This window comes from Pezoporus wallicus, unplaced genomic scaffold, assembly GCF_028554395.1.
Source record: "Pezoporus wallicus isolate ANWC-B61680 ecotype Strahan unplaced genomic scaffold, APGP_CSIRO_Pwel_v1 contig_6789, whole genome shotgun sequence".
NCBI classification, from domain to species: domain Eukaryota; kingdom Metazoa; phylum Chordata; class Aves; order Psittaciformes; family Psittacidae; genus Pezoporus; species Pezoporus wallicus.
In genome coordinates, this window is record NW_026637361.1 from 1,517,762 (window position 1) to 1,537,288 (window position 19,527).

The 19,527-nt window shown below is 39.7% G+C and overlaps 1 protein-coding gene across 1 annotated transcript; it reads right to left on the reverse strand.

Moving 5' to 3' along the window:
• Positions 1-4,931: 4,931 nt before the first annotated feature.
• Positions 4,932-12,844, reverse strand: LOC130597022 (sulfotransferase 6B1-like). The gene is made up of 6 exons (XM_057405195.1): positions 12,626-12,844; positions 11,683-11,867; positions 10,768-10,894; positions 8,389-8,483; positions 7,154-7,340; positions 4,932-5,068 (listed from the first exon to the last, which is right to left on the reverse strand). The coding sequence occupies exons 1-6, from the start codon at positions 12,768-12,770 to the stop codon at positions 4,950-4,952; spliced, it is 858 nt and encodes a 285-aa protein (XP_057261178.1). The 5' UTR covers positions 12,771-12,844; the 3' UTR covers positions 4,932-4,949.
• Positions 12,845-19,527: the final 6,683 nt, after the last annotated feature.

Genomic DNA, 19,527 nt, shown 5'->3' on the forward strand with positions numbered 1-19,527 from the left:
CTTTTTACTTCTTATTCTTGCATGCTTCATACCCTGCTAGGTTTTTACTAAATGACTTTGAGCACCTTGCAGTTAGGAAGTGCATAGCAATGTCGAGAACAAGCTAACAGGATCTGTGCCTTGCAGTGCATCTGTACTGATGCCCCTGCTGAGAAGCAGGGGAGCTAACCTCTGGGCTGCTTCAGTTAAGGTACTGTCATCCGTGTCTGGGTTTGGATAGCACAGAGATACATGAGCTAGCTCTTACTGCATTTCATTCACCTGCTAATGAAGTCATGCTGTACCTTTTGATTTTAATTATTATTATTATAATATAGCTAAATCCTTAATTTAGCCAGCAGGCAATGCTGCAGACTAATTAATTCCTCCTCCCTCTTAAGTAGCTAGGCAACTAACTGCAGTTTTTGTAGCACAGTGATACCTACCTGGCTGTTGGGTTAGGTCTAAGTAGTTTACCAAGGTCACAAATGACAGAGTACAACAAACCACTTTTATCCTTTGTTTTAGTGAAAGGTCCTGCAGGCAGAAAAGGAAAATCTGATTTTATTACTCCTCAGTATTTATATTTATTTATTTATATGGGAGTGCCATCATCTGTCCCATTGTCCTGTCTCTACTGTGGCTGCTGGTAGATTCTGAGTGGTGCGGATTGGTCATTCCAGGGTAAAGTCTTGCAGACACAGGCAGTCAGAAATGACAGAGTTCATAAGCAGGCTGTGCATCAGGACTGTCCCTAGGTACACAGACACAGACCTGCTCCCCCCAAACCTGTGTCTGATTCCCTTTAGAGTGCTGTTTTTGAGCATCCTGCAAAAATGAATGCCTAGTTCTTGTGCAGAGCTTTGTGGTTAAAACACTGCAGTCAATAGATGTCAGTGAAGAGCAAGCATTTCTGTTCCTTTCAGAGGCAGCTCTGCTCCCCTTTTACTGGCAGAAAGCCTGAGCGGCTGCGAAGCCCGCACCAGAGTGGACATGTCTGGTGCCTTGGGATTTCAGCTGTTTCCAAGGTAGCTGCTTCCAAGGCAGCTGCTTCTCTGCTTAGCATTGGCCTGTGAGACCAGTTTGGAAAAAGGACAGAAGGAGGCACAGCAATGTAAGTTCTGACTTCATGTTTTTATGTTGCTGGGATTTTCACTGAAGCAGCTGTAGGGAGCTCCTGCTGGTTCCCTGCTGGGACCATGAGGTGCCGCTGCTCCTCACTGCTTGGCCAAGGAGAAGACTCTTCCATGGGAGCCCAGGAAGGGCAATGTCTCACCACACACGTGCTATCCCTGCCCGTTCTTTCCTACAGTATAGTCTCTGTGGTATGCAGGATGGGCAAACAGATACAGGAAAAGGGGAGGACTGTCTCCAAGTTAGTAGAGAAGCTGCTGCAGAATTGTGTCTTATGGTTGCAGGTCCCTTGAAAAAGGGTGGGTTGTCATCACCTGTGAAGCTGGAACTGGTAGCAGAGTGACACAGCCATTCAGTTTTTTCCCCTTTCTGAACACGATCTTTCAGTGATTGTCCTCACCACCATGCTCAGCCCTTTCTGCCAGGCTTGATTTCTTCTGCCCCATCCCCACTGGTCTTTGCAGCAGGAGCATCCTTGGCTCTTTGACTGTGATCTGTGACTGTCTTTCATCAGCTGGTCATGAAGCAATCCCCTGGAAATTCCTTCTGTTCCTCCATGTTTATTTTTCCAACTGACAGATGATTACACATAAACCCTTGTCTTGATCCCCTGAGCATCTCTGCTTTACTTAGACCCAGTGTAGAAACCCACCAATTGATCTGCCTTGAGTTTTCTCTGTTTTCCTATGACTTATGGTTTCAAAGATTACCAGATCTGACTCAGATTCCTTCCCCCACCTGCTTTCCCCCCTCATTTCTCCAGACTCACTTGCATCATCTACAAGGCACAAGAAGCTATTCAGAGAGATTTTTTTTTTTTTTCTTCACCAGTCATTGTTTTCCTCCAAGAAACTGCTTTAGGTATCAAACTTACTGTACTAGAACTAGTGTAACTTTAAGTCAGGTCACTAGGATGTTTATCTGAGCGCCTTTTCTTCTTTGAGAGCCACTTCAGAAGCTAGTTGTGTGCTGTTTTCAGGAAAAAGATCCTTGAAGCAAGGCCTGAAATTCACATGTTCCTCTCACAGGAGTTCTGGCTCTCCAAATGGTCTTGCTCTCTTTTTGATCTGACCTGAAGGCCAGGTAAGCCTGGGTAGCAAGCAAATCAGGCTAACTTCAACAAGGGGTGGTAGAAGCCTCTTGTCTCAGCTCTGATGGCATAAATATTTAATGCTGTCTTCTCTAATTAAATCTGTCTTTAGAAGAGCCCTTAATCAGGAAGAAGGAATATATTACCCAAATAGTAAAGCAGTATTGTAGCCATTTACATGTAATAGAGATTGCACAGGGCTTTGTTTCTTCCAAACCTACTGTTGCTGTGGTCTAGGTACGTTTTAGACCAATATTTTTATATTTTGTAGGATTGAAATATCCCTCTCTCCAAAACTCTTAACTGCCATAGAAAAAAAAAAGGAAAAACGAGAGGGGAAAAGTCATTTTTACATCTTACTGTGGAAGTTTTGAAATTTTTTAACATCTCTGTGACCTGTCAAAATGACCTGTGGAGCCAGACTGACAATTCTTTGAAAAGTTCGGTTTGAATCCCTCCACTACAGTCATGGGAAGGGGAGGGGGAGTAGCAGCACAGTGGGGAGAGCAAGAGAAAAGAGGATGAAAGAAATGGTAAGTGTGGCAACTGCTGGGAGACCCTGGTTGCCAGTAGCTAGCATCACATCCCCCCATCCTTTAGTAACAGTACCCAGCCTAGCTTTCTGGACCTCTGATGTAGGCACATTTTGCTATGCTGTCCTCAGCTGTGCCAGCGCTTAGCATGAACCTGCTACCCTGTAGCTGTACTAGCAGAAGCTGCTTTCTTTCTATTACACACTGCAAACAGTTGCTGTGCTCTACCTCAGGTGTGGCTGCATTGCGTAAAGCTTGAGGAAAGCTGTATTTGGAGATTAAAAGTGCTGTAAGAGTACGAATTACTGAGAGAATCTTTATTTTGAAAGTACATTTAACTCTGCAGTGCAGTGCTAGAGGTTCCACAGCTGGCAAAGCACTCGCTACTTTATATTCTAATGCTATCTCTTCAGCCAGTTCAGGACTATATGCTTTAACCCTTGATGCACATGGAATGTCCTCACCCTGTCCCTTCACACATGGTTTCATATGGTGAATATATACACTGCTGCTGGTTTTCTTAACACAGTTAATAAACTTGCTTGCAAACTTTGTTTGCCCAAGGATCCCTGGGCTTTTTTCCACACTGAAAGGGCTAGAAAAAAGTCTTTAAGTAAAAAGTCCAAGCATCGTCATTAGCTGATCTCTTGCCACTTACTAATAGTGTTAGAATGGCACCTGAAAGGAAGGTAATGGTGGTCCATGGCATTTTAGTGGGAGAAAATGTGACTTTAGTGTCAGAATTGCATAGCACACAAACAAACTTCCGGTTTCCAAATGAGCATTTACATAAAACAGTGCTCAGGGCAGCATCTTGCTTGGATTGTGTTGAATTGGTAATTGTCAAGGGACTGCAGTTGAACCGGCTTTTTTCTCACTGATTTCTTCAGCACATAACTTCTGTATCATTTGTGAAGATGACACAAAATCAGTAGGTCAGCTTGCACAAGCAAGGTATGAAATAAGAGGGCTGTGTGGCAAGCGTGAAATGTGTGGCTAGAGAAGGCTTTAGTGTTTCTCTGTAAATAAGGCCATACCTTATTTACCTCAGAAACAGAGGACAAAGCTTACTTTACTGATGTGTACCTTCAGAGCACACAAGAGTCAGAGTAATCATGCTTGTCTGCATGAGTTTCTTTCTTTTTAAACAGCTTTTGCTATGTTTTTTCTGTCTGGTGGTGCCTTGGGATTGCATGGTTGGGGAGATCTAGTTTGGGGAGAAGCGTCTTTAAAGCCAGCCAACAAAGCAAATCGAAGGTCAGGACAGAAAATGTATCATGGAATAAACCAGAAGAAAAGTCCTTTCTGGGTTCCTAGAGCAGGCCCTCAGATACAAACACAGACAACTGATTCTTGGAAAATCTGTCTTATCAGGGCAGGGTAAATAAGTAAGTCATGTTCTGATTAAACTGTCTCTCACAGTGGAACTGTTGAGTTCTGTTGCACAAGGACTGTGAAGTAAAATGCTTCCCATCAAAACACTGGAAACAAGCATTTTGCAGGAAGAAAGTCAGATGGAAAAAAACCCCATGTTTGTAGTTCCTCAACATATGGTGCAGAAGTTTACATAGAGTTCTATTAGTTGCATTTAAAACACAAGCACTATACAGTACTTAACCCAGAAATGTTACATCAAAGAACTAAATGTTATATATATAAAAAAGACATTTAAAAGACATTTTATAAACAAACTTCACTTCAGATTATCAAATGTAAAGCCGCAGTTTTCAACTTCAGTATCAATAACAGTCTGATAAAATAGGCACTTTCCAAATCATGATAGATCAAGAAGGGAACAGGGCCGGGCTCAAATCTTTGGTCATTTTCTTATGATGTGGGTTTAGACTTTTCATATATTCACGTTCTTATGGGTTTCGTTTTATGTTTTTTTTTCTTAACATCTTACATAAAATTCCTTAATTATATCTAAGACATTCATTCATATCCCTCTAGAGGAAAAAATAAATAAATTATAAGGTAGTTTTGGTTGTAGAAAAATGAGTCTGACTCCTGACTCTGTAAAACTTTATACATCTGCCCACTGAAAACTGAGTTCAACTCTGACATAGTGTCAGAATTTTCCTGTCCCCAAAATCTCATGTTTACAGTCCCTTCTACTGGGAGGCTTATAAACTGAGTGGGAGCCCCCATTCAGAATTTCCCACAAATTGCTCTGTGTTTGTTGATAACTGGATATTGTTCTTCACATGCAGTCAAAATTCATAGGTGAGACTTTTTGCCATTTTGCTGAGCTTCATTTTCTCATTAAATATCTCCTCAAACCTTCGATTCTGTTTTGGAGTGAAATGGTTCTTCCAATCACCAACAGTGCCTAGGAGAGCAGGAGCAGAAAAAGAGCAGTAAGATTAGCAATATATAGTGCAGAAAATTATTTAAATGCAGCCCAGTTTGGTTAATGTCGCTGTTGGCACAAATTGTTAATACATTATTAACCACAGTCTCTGTTGTAGGTCATGATCATAAGTAATTGTTTTATTGGTCTGGTGGAACTCTGAAGGAAGCAGCTGGTTCATCATCCATAAAGGCTGTTAACTCTCAGTCCCATACTTGGCTAGTGCCAGCAACTAAGTGGTACATGAAGAGCAGCAGGTTTCCTAGATGGATTAGAGCTTTGGTCATCTCAGCAGAGGCATCTTCTGCACCTGAGATGTATGCAGTTAAAGGTCTGCTTTGGCTCTTTCACAGGCAGTAGAGGAAATGATTACTTCCTTTCGAAGCCCATCTCATCCTACTCAATGTTTAAAACTCATCAAATGAATGGTGCCCCAGTAGCAGCCATATGTCTCCACTGGCTAAAGAAGACTCCTAAAAAAGGAGCCCAGAATGACTTGATAGATGAATCCCACCCTCACACCCACTCGTAGCCTCTAAGGCTTTCTACAGAAGAGATGTCCCACTACATAAGGGGGCAGTTAGGTGTTTCTGGGTGACCACGCACACTCATGCTCAGTAAAGTGTTTCAACTGTTACCCAGTTTCAGCAAACAGGAAATTGTTTATTAAACTGACATATTTGCTTGAGACAATGTGTACAATGCATCCTCTAAAGACCCTGCATCCTGGGGAGATTCTGACTGGAGACTAAAGGAGATTTTTTTCACCATGCGAACAATCAGCTATAGGAATAATCTCCTCAGGGAAGAGGTGGATTCTCCAAAATTGGACACTTTCAAGACTTGGCTGAACAGGGTGCTGGGACATCTAGCCTAGGTCATACTTTGCCAAGAAAGGTTGGACCAGAGGATCCCTGAGGTCCCTTCCAACCAGGGATTTTATGACTCCATGATTCTGCAATCCCAAAACTGCTAACTAAAATAGCATTCTGGACAGCAGAGACAAGAAAAGAGAGTCTGAAGAAAAATGTGCATGTATAAATCTTCTGTAAACTGTCTGCAACTAGCTAAACCCCTGGGATTTGCATAGGAACTACTTGGAAGTTAAACTGTTGGTGTTTTTAAAAATTTTCAACATGCTTCTGTCAAAGTTCACTGACTTAGAAAAGTGTATCTATCTGAAGGTTTCGTTTGTTTTTTGCTGAGAGATTGTATTTTGGCATTTGATTTAGCTCTGATAAAACCAGTCTGAATTAGTGAAATGTAAAAAAAGCATTTCCCTATTTATTAATTGAAAGAACTCTTGGTTTTAAACTATCAATTATTGTTCAAAAATTAACTAAGTATAAATAATCAAACCCAACTAAACATGATGGTTTGATCTACTTATTTAAATCTGAGGAAAGAAAACAGCAAGAAAACAGCTCCTGCAGGTATTTTAAAGTCCCATCTGAGCTAAGCACTGTTCGAGATTTTACCACAGATTCCAGCTTGGCCAGGGTCTGAAGGCTACCTGTGAGACCATCAAGTGATTGAGTCATCCCCTCTTTTGTTGTTGTCATTGTCAGCATATTCCTTTTTCAATATGCTTTTTCCTACATTTCAATAAGATAAGAGATAGTATGGAGGACAAAGGTTACAAGCAGTCTCCTTTGGAAGGAATGTGTCTAGCTTGTTCTAAAACAAAGTGACCTTTGCAGGTGATATCAGATGAGACACGTTGTAAAAGACTGAAGTGGTCAACTTTTAGATAAAAAAAAAAAACAACAAAAAAAAAACAGAATAATGCTTTGTGAATCTTTTCTTTTAGCATAAAAGCTCCCACGGAGCAGTATTAGTCAGACTGTTTTCAGACTCCCCCATGCTTCCTTAGCATAAGTCTGCGTTTGCGACCAGAGAACTTAGAAAGAAAGTAAATTTTAAGATGGCTTCCAACTGAAGGATCTTGTCACTGCTTCTGGGGCTGATTCAAAACATCACTACAGTGCAGGAAAGATCTGGACTGAGACCTCTGCCTGGATTCCCACTCCTTCTTCTGTGTTGAGCCCATCCAAAGGAACTCACCTTTTCGGAAAATTAGTTTCCTGTTGGATGTCAGTGCACAAACAGTGTGATTGGGATTGCTGTTCTCCTTTTCTGTGTCTCTTTTCATCTCTGAGAATGAGGACTTCTTGCAGATGTCTTGGATATCATCATCACTGATGTTTAAACCCAGGAACAAAATCATGTCCTTTACAACCTTAGGGAGATCCTGAGACACAAGAAAAATGAAGCTTTTATATTTCTGACCTGATTATCAGGCTTCTAGTTGATACAAAAATGATTCTTTTTATTACCTACCAAGTTTATCACACATTTATTTGCTTGCAAGCAAAGCTAAAGATGTTATTGGACTGTGTAGATGATGAGTGCAGTAAACTTGATTCCCCTCTTACCCATACTCCCAAAAATGAGTAAATGCTAAGTATGTGATATCAAACACAGTTAGTTACATTGTCAGTTTTACTCCCAGTGCAGGTAAAGTGTCCTCCTGTCTCTCAGAATTATTTCATTGTGAGTAGAGAAATCGTTTAAGCTCAGCTTCTGTGTAAATAGCTTGTTTAATTGGAGGCGCTATATCTACAGATCCAACTGGTTTATTTATATACCTTAGTGGATTCCCTCCCTCTCCCTTCCGCCCTCCCAAAAAAGGAACAAAGCTATGTTAATCGAAACACCAGAAAGTGTTTTCTATACACCAAAAAATTCATTCTATGGAAGCTAAAGTTTGCTGGTATTTGTCTTTTTTAAAGAATAACAAAGCAGTTTCTGCATAATAATCTTTCATCAAAATCTTCTTCCTACCTCTTAAGCCTCTGCTTTTCTAGTATATAGGGAGCACAATTACCACTGACCATGAGTAGTTCTGTTGCCTTACATTACTTTATGAAAATGTCACCCGAAATGTCAGGTATAGCAGGTTAATGTGTAGCCCTCAACAGATGTCCTTGGCTGAACTTTCCATAGGAGCAAGAACAAGGAATTTGAAATTCTTTCTGTAGCTTGGGGAAAACAGTGTAATATATGTCCCACTCCTGCATCTATGAAATGCAGCTCTCATAGGATTTGATATTTATATAACTTCTGCAGTCAAAATTAGTTCACTAATATAAAGTTCTGTGCAAATAGAAGATATGCCCAAAGACATGCATTCACATTTTCCTTCTTTCTCTTTTTTCATTATAATTTGCTCTTTGATATTTTAATGATGTTAATTTACAAGTAATGCATCCTGAAATAAGAGCAGAGAGGATATTTACCTTCTTCATGTCTTCATAGAATAAAAACAGGATGTTTTTGTCATTTTCATGTTCTTCCCAACTTAGGAAATGATCAAACCAGGATCCACAGACAACTGAAAAGAAAACCCGTGTAGAAGAGTTTCATATAAATTTTATTCATATATAACTCTGATGGTATCTCACACATTTAGGGGAATGACCCCTTCATAATATATATCCTGTATTCCTCTAAACCAGATTGCATTCTTTTTGTGAAGTGACTTAAGCTTACCATTCTTGTTTGAATACTTTTTCATATTAAAGATGCAGATACTATTTCGAGATATGATTCTGTAGTGGGAACAGGCTCCAAATCTAAGAAAAGGCCAGTAATGAGGGAAAATATATTAACCTAATCAGATCTGAGCATCTCAGCAAATGTCTCTATGACTGCGGTCACAGCTAGAAATATGATCACTTCACTAGGCAATGAAATAAGGAGTCTGTTAAATGGAGCATGCTTTTGTTAGCTGTTTTGTCCCAGCAGGGGAGAATCTGTATTATTTTTAAACATCAAAGAATTATGTAAAGAAGTTATGCAAATACATCATTCAGCTAATGGCATAGATACCTTACAGTTTTACAACTGACTCATGGTCCTTGTTTTGTCTGAATATTCCTTTTCCGAAGGCATAGGAGGACAGCTGAATTTCAGCTTTCTTTTAAAAAACAAAGTTCTGACCCTTCTGCTTGAAAGAGAAGATGGACTGCATTGAAAGCTGAGTTGAAAGCCTCTTGTAGGGTGATGTGAAGAGGCCTGGACAGAGCAATCACAGCTAGCATTCTTGAGAACTGTGACTCTGCTTTATAACTACCACTAGAAAAATATAATATTGTAAGGGACAGTTTGCAGTTTGCAACCTGTGAGTTATAATTAAGTATTTTGCTGAATACTCCAGTGCGTAGACCTCTCCTGCACATAAAGTACTGTTTAATTGCAAATCACATGTGCTCCACAGTATGCAATTAAACCATGCTCTCCTGGTCAACCATACTGTGGTCAACAATAGCGTAGAATAGCGCTGTTGGCTTCAGGGGTACAGCACGCAGCCTCGGAGACTCCAGGGACAGCATCATAGTTGTCACTGTTTGTCCTCACCCTTGTTCTGAACTGAGATTAACTTTGCAAGAGTACTAGAGGTTCTGAATGACCTTAATATGTTTCTATCAGGAGCAAAACCAACAGCTCTGTATCACCTCTTACGTAAATTTCTGTTGTAACCAGCATAGTTATCTTTTTATGCCATATGTAAGGACACAGGAAATAGAAGGTGGCTACTAATTTACAGATAAATTACAGATTAATATAATCCTCTTTTATGTTTTTCACTATCATATGTTGAGAGTTGATACTAAACAAGCCAAGATACTGCACATCACTGAAGGATGTGCATTAGGGCTGCCCTGAACTAGGAACACAATATCTGAGCCAAAGTGTATACAGGGCAGTAGGTAGATTGACTTCTGGAGCTCTAATGTTGATGATTGCAATGGCGCTTTTCTCTCAAAGTTTTCAAGCCAATCTGTCATTGTTGCTGTTATCTTCACTATGGTTGTATAGGAGGAACATGTCCTCAAAGAAGTCATAAAGCACTAAAAATGGGAGTGAATAAGTGCAATATGGTCCTGTTGTCAGTTTCCATGCCTGAATGGCCACTCGTAAAAATCTTACTCATGTCCTTGGTCTTTGGACCCCGCTATTAAGACAGCACATCAGAGCTTGTGCAGCTGGGCTTTCTGAAACCATCTAGACTTCCTTTGAAGGTGCAATAAAGGCTGTCTTCAAGACTGGAGAAGGCACTAGACCTGAAAGCATAGCTCTCAGTGCAGCCTGGGGACGGTCTCCCCATGTGCCCCATTGCCCACACTTTAACACTGCAGAGGAGCTGTATACACACATCTCCTGTTTCACAGTTTAAACATGAACTCTTGACGGGAAGCAGCCTGTTACTGTGGTTCACAAGACAAGGTTGAAAATGTTTTAACACAGGCAAATCCACATCAGAATCAACAAATTGTCAGGGATTTCAGAGCGTTTGTGGGAAGAAATAAAACCAGTATCTTGTCCCGGTTTTCAAGCAGATATGTCAGAGGACAGCAAAACCCTGCAAAGAGCAGTTGTGCTGAAATAAGGTGGCCACTTATTAAAATGTCTCCTTGCAGAGCTGAGGATAGTATCTTACTATTTGTTCTTGTTTAGTTTGGCATTCGAATTCATCCTGAAAAAGACCCAACAGCTAAAGATGTATGAAGAAGGAGTTCAATAGGGTGTTTTCACATAGTACATATTTCTTGATTCTTCCTGTGCATAATAAGCTAATGTAAACTGCAAGCAGAAAATGTAACATTTATCCTTACCATCTCCTTTTAAGAACAAATCAAAGAAGGCAGTCCAGGTGTCTATAGTGGGAAGGTTTGGGTTATCTCTGTAATAATGATACATGGAAACTGCAGTATCTTTTGGATTTCTGCTGATGTAGATCATCTGTAAATGAAGATGATACAGGTATTAATGATAATACCTGTGTTCATTTTACCTCATGAGTCAGTATGCTAACTAACACATGAAACCAATATCTAATTAACATTCACAGGACTGCTGCAAAACATAAATTTTGACATTTCATTCAAACTAGCTGTGTCCTAAAAGTCTGGATCTCAGTAATCCTGAAATTCTGAACTTCCAATATAAAATCTGAGACCCAGAGCTTATTTTTTAAAGGTCTCCCACCTTAGTATAGGAGGAACTCAGAACTGTGATCTGAATCTGCTTCCCACATTTCAGTTCTCCGTTTGCCCCATAGATATTTACAAAAAAGTCTTTGCAAATCTTCAAGAGGAGGGGCAGAGTATGTTCACTCACAGAACAGACCATAATTACTCAAGAGAACTATTTTCTAAGCCACTCCTCCAGTGAAACAGGGCCATGAGAACACCCCTCCCACATCCCCCCCATCCTTAATAATATATTTCTGACTGAAAGATGTTGATGTTCTATTATTTTTTTGGTGCCTGGTATACAAATCACCCCATGGGAGCAGTGAGGCAGGAGCAGAACACAGTCCCTAGCCCAGATCTCTGCTCATATTGCCTTTGGCAGTTGATCAGCTGTGTCTCCAAAATTCACAGCAAACCGCTTCAGGAAACTGTAAATAATTCAAAAATTAATCAGGATTGTCCTGGTTTCAGCTGAGATAGACTTAATTTTCTTCCAAAATAGATTCCTAACAGACACTTAACACATCTTACTGCTTTTATGTCTTTTTGCCTTACCTTGCATTTTTTATTCTTAAAATTTGCAGGTAACATGTTGTAGTCTAAGTGAGTTGGAATGATTCTCTTTGATGAGAGTTTATTCAGCTCTTCTAGTTTGGAAATGTCTCCAAATTCAATGGGAGATGTTAGTGTAACTTGAGTACTGTAAAGCTTTGTTATAACTCCTGCAAGCCAGTGAGTGCCTGCAGAAAAGTAATTTTAAGGAAAAAACAAAGGAAAGAATATTTGTTACTGAGAAAACATGGAAAATGCATTTTGAAAGAGCTTCCTAGTGCATAAGTAATACTTCTAATCCCCTAGCTTCAAGAAACTTTACATAGCTGAATCATCCCATTGACTCCAAATGTATAAATACTGAAAAAATTAGGGCTGTAGCTGTAGTACAGAGTAACTGTATGAGAAGTGTTCATGTTGGTACCAAACCAGTCTCATTAGAGAAATGCTTGTCAACTGGGACATGGTTGTGTTATTTTTGTTATTTATTTTACAGTTATCTGGGTTTTTTTCCTTATCATGTTTGGAAAGTACTGCTTGAGCTTCCTCTTTGGTATGTGCTTCTGCAATGAGGCAGGGAGAGAGGGAATAAGAAATTAATACATCTACAGCCAACATCCATACAAATAACTTAATACGTCTTTTTTGCTCATAATTGTATGTAGAAAGTCCTCAGGAAAATCCTTCAAGTACAGATTTTGCTTACAAGAAAGAAATATTTATTTGCTTTCCAACATGAAAACATATGAAATTATTTTCAATTAAAGGATCAAATTTAGATAAATATCACTTTTTTTTTTTTTTGTACTTGGACACTTACAAACAGAGAAATATATTCATATGCTCAGCCTTTCCTGTTTCATGTACGCAGACATTTCCCCACTAGTTTAAGCAGAGAACAAATAATTGAGACTTTTTGCAATTAACATCTAAAAGTAGAACTTACCAGACTTGGGATAGGAAACCAAAAGGACATCATCTTCTCTGGCATCAAAAGTATCCAAGGATTTTAAAAGTTCTGGAGAAGACCTGGTGGTAAAGGGAATCCCCTTAAACATGTGAATGAGTTCTGCCTCACTAGGGTTGGACATGTTTGCTTAAGTCTTGGATTCCTGCAAATCAGATAACAGTGAAATGAAGAGGATTTAAGAGTCACTTCTCAGTCAGATGGTCTGAAGTGACAAATTGAGACCAAGCAATAGAAACTTTGTGCTTATATACTTTGCTACGCGCCATAAAGTCATATCAGATATTGATTTTTCCAGGTAGTTGATAAAGGCAACTGAAGTATTAGAGGTAATTTGATAAATAACTGAAATGTTGTCATGGAAAAGTACGTCATTTGTTACCTCTCCAGATAAAATAATGAGGTGATAGTTAAAATGTATTAATTATGGTAAATTACTAGAATGAACATTATATGTTGCCTTAAGAGATGTTTAATATGATTATTCTATAAGTTATATCTTGCTGAAAGCTGTTTCAGCTTCTGAGGGAAAAGCTGCATCTTAAAATACTTTTTATGAATACAAAACCAATGTCTTATTTTATGTGAATAAATTTTTTTGTTTCATTTTACCAAATACACAACAAATTGAATTTTCAAGAGTACAAATCAATTCCAAATGCTTGAATTCTGTGATGTTAAGGTACTAGATTTTTTAAGATTTTAGAATTTCAGCCTGAGGCATCTTAAAAACAGAGGCATTTAGAGGCACAATCATTTTTTAAGCTGTCACTTGTGTCCATAACAGTAGTATAGACAACAAAAATCACAAATTTAAAATAGATATTTAACATTGGCTTGAGTTCTGCATGTTTCATGACTAGAAGTGGCTGAAGATTTTTTAATCTTTCAACAGAATATCATCAGATATTCAAAGTATTCATCAAAATAAGAATTGCTTGCAGGAAAGAGGCACTTCTCAATTAATTACCTGCTTTGAAAAGTATTTTTGAAAAAAAAAAAATTAAATCTGTGGAAAAATATCATTATTGGTTTCTGAAAGCTCCACTTCTGTCTAAAGTGATTTTAATGCACACTGGGAAATAAATAGCTCAGTTTTCAATCAAACCTTTTTTTTTTTTTAAAATCCTTAATATTTTCAATTTTCCTTTCAATGGCCACAAATTAATTTACTAATTTTTACATAATTTTCCTCAAATATCCACTGTCTTCACTGTTTGTATTGAAAACCTCCTACAATATATTCAGCTGGGGCCTTTCAATATCATCAGTGCAAATCTTGGTTTAAAATAGATCAAATTGCCTTCAAGAATTTCCCAAGTTTACCAAGGTCCAAGACCATTTTTTTATCATAAATAATAACTTAGGTTTACCTAAGTACCTCCCATTACTGAAGGTACCTCTTATGACCCCTGGTAAAAAGTTAATGATTAGAGAAGCGCTTCCAAGGAACACCTGAGCAGTCAAAATTACAAGGAGTAAGGACAGTTACCAGCTTCTGTACTTGTCTTTTTCTAATTCAAGCTCCAGAAAAAAACAGCAATATAGTATTGGTTCTCCCTCCCCTTTCTTTTCTTTGCTGTATTGCCAGCCTACCCGTCAAAAATAAGTGAATTCAGCAAGACCAGATCTCTTTGCCTTTGTTGCCTATAAAGTTGCTCTTAAACAGTTATTACCTGCAAAGTGTGCCCTGTGCCATCAGTAAACTATGAGCTCCAGTTACGCAGGTCCAAGTGAGGATGAAAATCATAGAAAATATGATATGTTCCCTGTCATTAGGGATGAGAAGAGACTGGGGAGTCTTTCCAGGAGGTAATCAAGTGAGTCGGTGAGTGTACAAAAAATACAATGGGTACTAATGCTCTGGTAGGAGTTAGGCAATGTCTCAGTGGTGAGGAGCTCGAAGTTTTTCCCTTTCTTCCTAGTCTGAAGACCTAAGCCATCGCTTTCTGTCTGAAGGTGTAAATCCTTAAAAATCTGTGCTCTTTAAAGAGATATCAGTTTGGTTACTACAGGTCTACAATGTATGCTTGGAGACTAAAGACACCTGTATCTTGTGTTATTCTGAACATCTGTATTGGTCTGAATACAGAGATTTCTAAGGTTAATTTTGTAGTCATCAGTCCAGCCAGATGCATTTAACGTAAGCTAATAAACCTGTATTACCGTGACATAGCAAAAATAATCTAATTGCAAAACGTGTTGCATATTTACTTTGGTTTTTCCATTACTTCCATTTCTCTTTCATTTCTTCCTGCATTCCTATTATGTTTGACTCAGCACATTTGCCTAATCTAATCACTTGGACCTTAATTAATCATTCACAAATGAAATGGCTAAGGTGTAAAACAGAAGCAATACAGTAGCAAGGAAAATTCCCATTCTCTTATCTCAGTTGTTTTTATACTAGTTTCTCTTTTCAGCATGCATGTTAATCCAGGGGAATCAAACTGAAATTGGTCTTCCTGAAATGCTGCTTGAAAGTAGGGTGCATCCCTGCAAGTGTATGGTATCCTGAATTGCTGTGACTTAAGGAAAAGAAGGGTATTCGGCATCTTGCAGGAAAAAGTTGTTATAAAACTACACAAACATTAGCATTAAAAGTACATTATTATAGCTACATTATACAAAAAGAGCATGGGTTTAAAGAAATCCATGCCAAATCCTCCATCCAACTTTAATTTTCTCCTTTATTAGCATTTCAACACAGAATGTAGACTACAGCTGATACATTTTGAACCAGGTGAACATAGGCATGGCAAGCTAATACAGATGGATTCCTGTATCTGTTGCCTAGATCTCTGCCACAGGCTCTGAGGAGATTCTCCCAGAGTCCTTGTCCTTGTCCTGGTCTCTGTCTCTGTCCCTGCTATAAGTACTGATGGCGTGTGTGCACATTTTACCAACAGGCTTCACAGATACTGTCTAACAAGAGAGCAATGTTAAACTTGGAGTTTGGAGTTTCTGTATGGTTTGATGAAAATACAGCTTGGTAACTGGATGCTGAGCTCCTGGGCTGCTTCAGTGATGCTGCTTCCTTCTGCCTCCACGTCTGACTTATATTCTCCCATATATACCCTTGTCTGGGTGAGTAACTTCTTTCTGTTGCTTTAAATGACTAAAAGAATTTGACTGTTCTGTTCCTGACTCTATCCTGTCACCTCCACTTCAGGCTCACCATCATCTTCTCTGCCTGATAAAAGACAATACCATGTATCTCCTTCAATGGCAGGTTTCTCAACTGAGGCAAATCACAATACTGTTCCATCCCAACACATCTCAGGCTGCATGTACTAAAAGAAATAGTGACATTGTGAAAAATATGCAGATAAAGTCATATGTTACACAAGTCATAATTTGGATGTACATCCATAGAGTTCTGAAAGTTTTAGCCAGCTCTGTCAAGCATCAGATTTCTCATTTTCAGAAGTGTCCTAAAAGCCATGAAACGTTTCAGTCTTGTCATATTGATTAATTAATGGAGAGGTAAAACTAACAAGGCTGGTCGTAAGGTTTTGTTGCTCACATTCTCCAGCAGATGTACCAGTCACCTGAAATTAGTAAAGTTACGTCCAGAAAGATTGTGCTTGTGCATCTATGTAAAATTTGTATGCAGGCTCTGCAACCATGACAAAGGAATGACGACTTTCAAGACTATTTTAGTGCAGAGTATCAAACACAGCTGCTGTTACAAAGTGTGCAAGACGGATCTCCAAGACTGAAGTTCAGCTAGGAAATCCACCATTACAGGTAAGCTGTGTAGTTCTTTCCACAGCTCCATACCTTCTTTTCCATACCTCCACAATGACCTGAACCCCACAGTCTTTTCTGTAGGGATCATGCCATCCAACCTTTGCTTTTCCATAATGCAGAATGACATCCCTATTTATTTTAAAGTTACAATTTAGGTGTCTATTGTAAGTTTATGAACAATGACTATTTAACAGAGACAGCCAGCAAAATGTTACATACAGAATGAGTGTTCAGACTGATCAGGAAGTTAGGGCACTTCAGTGCCTAGATGTCAACAGTTTAGTAACCTGACCTGTGCTACTATGTGGTACTAAAACAGCCCCCGGTTGTAGGGTGGACATAGGGCTGTCCAAAACACATGAAGACTCAGATGGCCTATACTAACTGTCCATCTGTGCACCCCAAGCTGCTCCCTGATATCAGGTAGCGTGACTTAGCCAAAACTGCTTCACTGGGATGGGCACTGGATTGCTCTACACTTCCAAAAGCAGTTCCATACCTGATAGGCTTTCTTGCAGTGCCTGGACTCTTGCAGAGAAGCCTTCCTTCATTGTTCCATAGTTCAATACTAATCAAGTTCTGTGATTTAACAACTCTGATTTCAGAAGTCTCTGATTTCATTGGCATTGCTATCTGTTAGCAGCTATGCCTCCATTTAGGTATACTGTGAAGGAAGTCAACCACGTGTACAGTCATATTGCATTTATGGCATGTCTGTTCCTTGACCTCTCACAACAAATCATTGCTTTAGGTTATTATGTGCTGGGCCCACAGCTGATAGAACTAACGATAACAATCCCATTGCTGCCAGCAAATGAGCTGTGCCTTTTAGAGAGCTGGCAGGCAAATGCCAGGGCTGAGATTACCTCTGCTGCCCCAGTTCCTGCCTTGCAGCTTCACATGATGCAAGGCATGAACACAGACATAATGAAGATGATGGGGATGGGGGAGCAAAAGAGAAAAGCAGACAGGGTTTTTACCTTCATTGGGGTAAAAAAGATAATGCTGTGTACATGCAGGAGGGCTCATCCAGGTAAGTACTCTCCCTGGCAAGTGCTTGTCTATCAAGTTGGGATTGCCTAGGGACATTTGTAAGTCCCCAGAGTGAGAGGAGAGGCCTTGGAGGCCTGGTTTGTTTTCTTTTTATCTTTATTGTCATATCTAATGTGGAGGGTTACTGGGATAGGATTAAATGACAGAAACTTATGAGTCACCCTGTTACTGCTAATACACTAGCACTCAAAGTGATTCTAGTAACTTAACCAGTGATTTGAAATGGTTCCACCTTTTGATTTGTTAGCATAACTGCATAGAAATTGTCTGATATTTGAAAGCACACATATAATAGTAGGCTAAAGTATTCTATAGAGAGCCAGATACATTCCAGAGAAAAAGTCTTTTGGGATGTAAGCATGTCCTTCAGAAATCCACACCATGTGGGGCATGACTGCACACAGTAAGAGCAAACAAGTCTGATGGCAAATGCTATCCTGTTGGCTCACACACTGCCTTCAAATCCAGCTGCTCAGGAAACCAGCAGTCCAGCTAACAACAACTACCCCGTGAAGGCTTATGGGCCACAACTAGTGGAGGTGTACTAAAGGGAAAAGTAGCACATGTGTCCATACACACAGTGAGGCAGCGCCCAGCATGCAGGCTGTTGTACTTTGTGCCAGCTCTCTGGTGGGTCCAATCCAATGAGTGGTGTAATCCTGAGGTAAGAGGCAATGCAATTTGCATTTGAGGGAACTGACTGGAAACCTTGGGTTCATATGCAAATGCCAGAGGGAAGCCCACCTTGGCCACTATGGGATGGAGGCCTTGAGGTCCCCAAGCTGCACGTAGAGCTTGCAGAGACCCTGACACAGGACATGTCTCATTTGCCCATGTCCTCATGACAGACAAGGGCCAGGTAAGAGGTTGCAACATAAATCTGGTGGCCAGGAGCACACACAACTTCCTTTTTTCTATCCCTCCAGCCAGCCTGCTATGACAACTCTGCAAGCATCTCTCTTCTTCCAGAAGGAAGTAGATCCACAATCAACCAGTGCCAACCTCAGCATTACCTCTCCCTGACCTAAGGAGACTGACCCACAGTCTTTACTTAGATATGAATATGAGTTAGAAGTGCACCCTTGCAGTGATAAAATGCATACTCAGCTGCACAGGAAAGAGCATAGCCAGCAGGCTAGAGAAAGTTATTATTCCCACTGTGGAGCACTTCTGAGGCTACATGTGGAGTACAGTGTCCAGTTTTGGATCCCCTGGTACAAGGGAGGTATTGGCAAACTGGGATAAGTCCACCAGAGGACTGCCAAACTGGCCAGGGTGGAGCACATGATGTACAAAGAGAAGCTGGGAGAGCTGGGTCTGTTCAGCCTGGAGGTCAAGAAGAGACAGCAATGCTGCCTGTAACTACTTTGTGGGTACTTGTAGAGAAGGTGGATCCAAATTCTTGTCAATAGGTGCACAGCAACAGGAGGTGTGGCAACAAACACTCCCTGTGATGAGGGAGATTACAGTAGATATTAAGAAAACTTTTTTATCTTTTGAAATTTTGACCATTTGAAGTGGTTAAACATAGGAATAGGTTTGCCAGAGATGCTGTGACTTCTCCATCCTCAAAATGATTCAAGACTAGAGTGTCCAAGGACCTGAGAAAACCAGTCTAAGTAAGGACTTTGGTTGCTCTGAGCAGTGGTGGAAATAGATGTTCTCTTGAGTTTCCTTCCTACCTGGATTGTTCTATAGTTCTGTATTTCAGAGCTGAGTGGTAGGGCCACTGTTGAAACACAATCCTCATTTGTTTAAATCCAAAGGAGGTGGTGTTTTCATCTGATGAATGTTGTCTTGATATATATAGTGTTCTGTGAACTGCAAGATAATGTAAATGTAAAACTTCAGTAAAATAAATGGAGTTAAAATATTGCTAGGGTTACAGACAGTGCAAGATGATACCTTTCTGAGTTAGATCTTAAATGTGAAATTTCCATCTAAATAAGCAATAAAGGAACAGCCACCCCAATTCCAACTAATATTCTGGCCAGGTCAAGGTTTTTTTATTAGCAGCCACTTTATTCTGCAATTTATGAGAGTACCAGGAAATCTGCAAAGTTAACTTAAGCAGA

Bases quoted from the DNA above. Each gene is read 5' to 3' on its own strand.
- LOC130597022 (XM_057405195.1), bottom strand. From the start codon at position 12,770: ATGTCCAACCCTAGTGAGGCAGAACTCATTCACATGTTTAAGGGGATT. The intron at 11,868-12,625 runs GTAAGTTCTACT...ACTTTTCTGCAG, and splicing joins GGTTTCCTATCCCAAGTCTG to GCACTCACTGGCTTGCAGGA. The intron at 8,484-10,767 runs GTAAGGATAAAT...TTTTCTTTTCAG, and splicing joins TTTGTTCTTAAAAGGAGATG to TTGTCTGTGGATCCTGGTTT.